The sequence below is a fragment of the Ixodes scapularis genome, unplaced genomic scaffold (genome assembly GCF_016920785.2).
Source record: "Ixodes scapularis isolate PalLabHiFi unplaced genomic scaffold, ASM1692078v2 PGA_scaffold10__122_contigs__length_95168666, whole genome shotgun sequence".
Taxonomy (NCBI): Eukaryota; Metazoa; Arthropoda; class Arachnida; order Ixodida; family Ixodidae; genus Ixodes; species Ixodes scapularis.
In genome coordinates, this window is record NW_024609836.1 from 89,726,466 (window position 1) to 89,733,027 (window position 6,562).

Sequence of the window (6,562 nt, forward strand, 5' to 3'; positions counted from 1 at the left end):
CAAGGCAAGATGGGAGCGAGCGAGCCTCACGACAGTCACGCGTTGACTCAAGACTCTTCATAACCGGTCTTCCTTTTAAGGCCGGTCTCCTGGACGGCGGGCAGAACGACAAGAAGGGGGTCCCGCGGTGCCGCCTTCGCGCTCTGGACGTTCTACAAGACCCCGCAGCTGCGTCGTCCCCCTTCGGGCCCTACCGACGCGACGTCTTTGTCTTTTTCATGGGGTCCCCCCAAGAAAGGGGTCGACTGCGTTATCGGGGAAGGGAGAACAGGGACCCGTGACAGGTACGTTCTTCACTTACCTGGACCGTCTCGAAGATAGTCCGTGTCCGTCTTGAAAGCAGTCCTACGTGCCGCTAGGGTCACAACAACAGTAGGGGTTGTTTAAGTGCTCCTTCCTATTTTTTTTTTCTTCTTTATGATTTCCAAGCTGGACCTGCCCCTTCCCCAAATGCACGAGCAAAGAAGATGGATTGATTAGGGAAGGACTAAAAGGGTCAAAAGGACACGTCGCTTCACGTCACTGGACACCGTATACACGCATTGAGGAGGGGACTGGGTAAGTGGGGCTGCCGAACTTTCCACACACATTCCTTGGCAAAAAAGTGACTTCTTTCTCAAACGTACGGCAGGTCTGCCCCCTTAGTAAGACGTGCGCTATAGCACTAAAGTTAGTAAGCGGCAAAATAAAACGCAAAACAGAAAGAAAGAAAGAAAGAAAAACGCGCTACCAGCGTTCGTTCGCTACTTCAGCATCTTCTGATGATGATGCAATTTTTGCCCGATTTAATGTCGTGAGACTGACACACCTATATTACTACAGCGTTCTAGAATCTTATAAAACTGCACAATAAATAAACATAGTTTTTTTTCTACAAACAGCAAATTTAAATAAAAAATAGTAGCGTTTATAACACACGGCGAAGTGGAGTGTACCCACAACCCCGGACAAACTATGAACTGACATAGATTACATACATATTGCCATTTTTTTTTTAACAAGCTGAATGCCAAAATAGATTTTAGCCATAGCTTATTATTTGAAGCTTTAATGATGATACTGTTGACGTTGTGAACTTCAGGCTTTGTGTCTTATGTGCGCAGTGTCAACTGATGTTATATGTTACATTGGAGTCTTATGAATGTTTTCTTCTTTCGCCCTTCTGAACAAGAATGTTTTCATTTTAGATGTCATTTTGTGAACGATGTCCTGTACGCGCGCTGCTCTCTTGGAGCTGGGCTTTTGTCAAACCGCACGTGTTGCAGCTTTTTGCCCCAGCTTTCCTGGTGAAAGAAAAATAAATTGATTGATTGATTGATTGATGCTGTCCACCTCGAGGAGGTTACGCCGAAGTGGTGCCGTTGGCTTTGGGAAGACGCACGCGCAAATGCTCCTCTCTTCAACAAGAAAACAAAAAAACAACAAAACAAAAAAAACAGGTTGTGCTTATGCGTAGTGTCAACCATTCCATTCCTGCGGGCGAGTACAGTTCTTCGTAAACAATGAGTTGGTGGGACATCCGTGCATTTATGTTAGACCAAAGAAAGGTGTCAAGGTTTCGCCATAATTAAAAATCAATGCGAAGATTATTTTGTTGACTACACTATGTAGACCTGTACACTTCACCCTGTTGCGCTGGGCATCTCGTTAAGGGACTATCACATTTTAAATAAAACTGGGTTTTTCTTTTTTTGTTGTCCATTTTTTTACGCTTCCTTAAAGATAGTCAGAATGACTCCCCCCGCATCCAGGAAGTCCACAGAACGATCATTACATTTCGAAACACCTTTCGGATTTTGGCCGGACCAGAAAGAGGTTCTGCAGCAATCCTCACGGCAGTGGTCGGAAACCTGTTGCTGCAGCGGTCCAAATAGTCGCAAATCGGAGAGAGAGCGAACCGCTCGAAGAAACGGAGATTTATAAAAATAGAAGATAAGAAAACTGTCATATACTCGAATGTGATATGCTCTTGATTCAAGGATTCCAGTAAGGTTTTGGGTTTTCAATGTTGCCTGACAAGAGGCAAACATTCACATTGAAACACTAAACCGAGAGTCGCAAAACATTTTAGAGGAGCTCATCTGTCATTCGCAAGAACCACGTTTGACTCCTCAGTCTTCATATTGTAGAGGTATGTTCGCAGACATATATATATATATATATATATATACAACACGGGCACTTCACACCATCGTACGTGGTCTCCGAGAAGGATATGAACGAATATGTGCAGATGAATGAACCATACTTAATCCAATGAATCAAAGAATCCAAGTTTCCAGGAACCCGCCGAAAGCCAAAAATCCTGGCTCCGCCAATTTTTGGCTTTCGGCGGGTTCCTGGAAACTTTGATTATTTATTTATTTATTTATTTATTTATTTTACCCTCAGGGCACATGGCATTACAGAGGGGAGTGGGAACAATAGTAAACATAATAAACAATTGGAACAAAATATACAATACTTAAGGAACAGGGAACATGAAATTGGCAATAGATGTACAAAAAAGTGCGTGATCATTAATTGATGTGAGCGATGCAAGTAAGCGATTCCAGTCTTTGGAAGTCCTGGGAATAAAAGAGTCATAATAAACGCTAGAGTGGCAAAATGGGACACCGACTTTGTGACGATGATCAAGGCGTGCTGAAACAAAGTAGGGGGGGGGGGGGATGATTAGTTGGGATTTAAGCTGAGGAATATGGTGATAGATTTTATGAAAAAGACAAATACGAAAGACTGTGCGACGATGTGCGAGGCTTGGGAGTAACAAATTATCTTTCATTGATGTAACGCTTGCGGTGCGGTTATAATTAGCCATTATGAAACGTGCAGCTCTGTTCTGAATACCTTCAAGTGAATCAACGATAAAGAGTAGAGGGATCCCAGATGGAAGCTGCATACTCTAGCTTGGACCTAACTAGTGTTTTATAAAGAAATAGTTTTAATGATGACGGGGCGAGATAAAAGTTACGTTTGAGGAAACCAAGAATTCGATTGGCGTTGTTAGTCACATAGTTAATATGAAGTTTCCAGGAAAGGTCAGCACTTAAAATCACACCCAGATACTTGTATGAGTTTACAAGTTCTAGGGGTGTGTTATTAATACTATAAGCAAAATTGAAGTTGGCTTTACGTGTTATGCGCATTATTTTACATTTATTAATATTGAGCTCCATTGACCAGAGTTCACATTTTTGATTCACACAGATTCTTTGATTCATTGGATTAAGTACGGTTCATTCATCTGCACATATTCGTTCATATATATATATATATAAACTGAGAAGAAAAAAACCCTTAGTGAAAAACAGCAACAACGGACGATTTAATCTTCGACGTTTCGGCCGGAGTCCGGCTTCCTGACGAAGGCCGGACTCCGGCCGAAACGTCGAAGATTAAATCGTCCGTTGTTGCTGTTTTTCACTAAGGTTTTTTTTCTTCTCAATTTTATACCCACGCCTTCGGCCTCCCGCCACCATGCCCGTTATATATATATATATATATATATATGTTTTCAAGAAAAGCCATGAAAGCTACACTTATCCGGCTTATGCGAGTGAGCTATGCGCCCAGGGGGACATTATGTGGATGGCTAATCTTTGCGATAAGTCGGATAAGTCTTTTAATTAGTGAAAATATACATATGGTTTCAGTTAGAAACTTGCTGAACGTCGTCCAAAACCCCTAAATCACTAACCTGTAACAAGTTTCTAATTGGAACCATATGTCTATTTTGACTAATGAAAAAGTTAGTGAATTTTAATTAATTCGCCGACTTATCGCAAAGATTAGCCACCCACATAATGTCCCGCTGGGCGTATAACTCACTGGCACAAACCGCATACATGTAGCTTTCATGGCTTTTTTTAAAACAAATCTGCAACAATAAAAAAACACCCGATATATATATATATATATATATATGTACGAGCTGTAGCGAAGACTTCGATCAAGGCCGCTGCAAGATTTCGTAGATTTGAAAAGTTTTAAGTCAGCGGAGCCAGCGGAAAATTTAACGAAGTCGTTCGATACTAAAGCACTCTCAAGCTTCCTATTTGGGGATCAGCTGATCAGGGAATACTATCTGGCAAACCTCTTGAACTTGTTCAGAGTTAGTGCGGCCGGTTATACTAAATTTGTAACCAAACATTTATACTAAAAAACAAAAACAAAAATTATTTTTTTTTGGGCGGGGGGGAGAGAGGGGGGGGGGGGGGAGGAGGGGGGTTAGTTTGCCACGTTTTTGAAATGGTTCGTTACCGGGAAGATGGTAGCTCACATAGAACCCCTCATTCCGAAAGCCGAAGGCTTTGCCAGTTCTACCGTCGACGAGTGTAGGCAGTCGGCTATCGGGGAACTATAAATTCCAGAGGAGGAAAAAAGTGTGGGTAGATAACGCTTCCCTGAAAGATAACGGATCTCCGTTCATTGTAACTCGTCCCCTTCGACCGATGCGGAGATGTCTACGTGCGCGAGGAGCCAGGGCTTTCCCCCGCGGGAAGCGATCGATAAGGTTGGTCGGCTTCGAGTTCAAGGACGCGAAACGGGCGCTGTGGCTTCTCATTTCTGTCCCCGGTTGAACTGTCAACAGCGGCGAGGGTTCCATGGAAACCGAAAGCAAGAAAAAATTACTAAACGAACGTGTCATACATTGATGGTCGGTCACCACTTACGGGCTCTCTCGAAGAGCGCGCATGCTCGCACCTACAACGTGGCAGAGCTTAGGCACACGAAAATGTGTATTAAATTTAGAATGTTTACTCTGTAGCCTGTAGTCCTTCATTTGGCGGTTTTGTATATATATAGAGAGAGAGATAGAGAGAAAATAGTGCCATCCACTTCAGCAACAGGTGTGCGTGATTCGTCTGAATTGCTTTCATTACGTTCTGTACGACGCAGCAGTGTTGCAGCTAAAGTAACTTATTGGCAGACAGATACAACACTAGAATGACTGGCCTTTCAAGTTGTAAAAGAAAAATAAGAATTGCAACTGAAGTTCCCGCGAGCTCCTGCTGTATGCCCTGTTTTTATTTGAATTTAAGTGATTGAGCAATTGACCTCCACGGGTTCATACACCTATGATGGGTGCTGAGCCAATATCCGGACATGAATTCCGACGTTTTGATAGAAGCAACTCCGGCCCACGCGCTTACGTTTAAATGTACCGCGCTTAGTGGTCAGTTAAAGTCGAGAAACAAAGTCTGGCAACAACGCCAGTGTTTGAGCGGTTCGTTTGAATGCTAGTCGAGAGATGGCGCCATGCGTCCGGCAATTCCCCGGAACCGGTAACCCTAGCGGACAATCGACAAAACAGAGTGGCCGACAAAGCGTGCGGTACTGGGTACTACGCGTCGTCTGTTTGGACTGTTTTCGCCGGGATTTGTTTGTTTTGGACATGTACGGCGCTTGAATCCTGTTATCCCGCATCTTCCGAGTCCTCGAACTAATCCCCGCACCGAGAAGGGGGTCGGATCGAATCGTCAAGCCGCATCTTCATCTCCGAACCCCAAACCATGGCTACCGCACCGGCGTCGGCGGCAGTCGTGCTGGACCAAGTCGAAGAAGACGCGTCCGCTATGCAGTTCCCGAAGGAGTTTGAGAACGCCGAATGCCTGCTCATTTCCGAGGTGAACATGCTCCTCGAACACCGCAAGCAGCAGAATGAGAGTGCCGAAGAGGAGCAGGAACTCTCCGAGGTGTTCATGAAGACGCTGAGCTACTGCCAGCGGTTCAGCCGCTTCAAGAACCGCGAGACCATCACGGCCGTACGTAACCTGCTCAAACAAAAGAAACTGCACAAGTTCGAGGCCGCCCAACTTGCCAACTTGTGCCCAGACAATCCCGAAGAGGCCAAGGCGCTGATCCCGAGCCTCGAAGGCATGTTCGAGGACGACGATCTCCGGCAGATACTCGACGACATTCAGACCCAGCGGAGCTTCCAGTACTGACGTGATTTCGTTCGTCGCCTGAATGGATGGACTTTTGGTTCGTGAATCGGGTGCTACTTTTCTTGTTTTATAAATCGCTATGTTGGCACGTCAGTACTCAGTGTGCGTCTCGTGTAACTGCTTTTTTTTTTTTTTTTTATTCGTTCTGAGTACTTTCTGAGGCGGTGCGGTGTATTTCCGCCACTGGGTCAATGGTACGGTGAATCGCTTCGAACGCCCTAACGGATTTATGAAGTCGGTCATGGTCTTTATAATCGGACGGCGATGCGGACTGAGAAGATTACGAAACGCGAATAGGTAAAGGAAAGGGAGGGGAAAAAAAAAAATTAGTGGTTCCACAAAAGGTAAGGGCGCAAACGAGCTGGTGGTGGTTAAACATTTCGACAAAAACCCCGAGACTGGGACAAAAAGGGCTGTGTTTGAGAGCTGTGTTTGAGACTTAGTGGTTCCATCGCCATCTTCTTTAGCGGGCGGTAGCATGCGCCACCTAGAGGCATTTTTGGAACTGTCACGATGGATGGTTTACTCGATTTTTCAAATCTGTCTCTCCTACCTCGTCGCCAGCTGATCGGGTGTTTCCGCTATATCAGTTTTTCCTTCTGGTAGGTGAGGCA

At 44.8% G+C, this 6,562-nt stretch overlaps 1 protein-coding gene across 1 annotated transcript; it reads left to right on the plus strand.

Annotated features, from left to right (window-relative positions):
• Nucleotides 1-5,309: 5,309 nt before the first annotated feature.
• Nucleotides 5,310-6,041, plus strand: LOC8039834 (DNA-directed RNA polymerase II subunit RPB4). The gene has a single exon (XM_002413722.5). The coding sequence runs from the start codon at nt 5,514-5,516 to the stop codon at nt 5,946-5,948; it is 435 nt and encodes a 144-aa protein (XP_002413767.1). The 5' UTR covers nt 5,310-5,513; the 3' UTR covers nt 5,949-6,041.
• Nucleotides 6,042-6,562: the final 521 nt, after the last annotated feature.

Coding starts and splice junctions, on each gene's coding strand:
- LOC8039834 (XM_002413722.5), top strand. CDS start 5,514: ATGGCTACCGCACCGGCGTCGGCGGCAGTCGTGCTGGACCAAGTCGAA.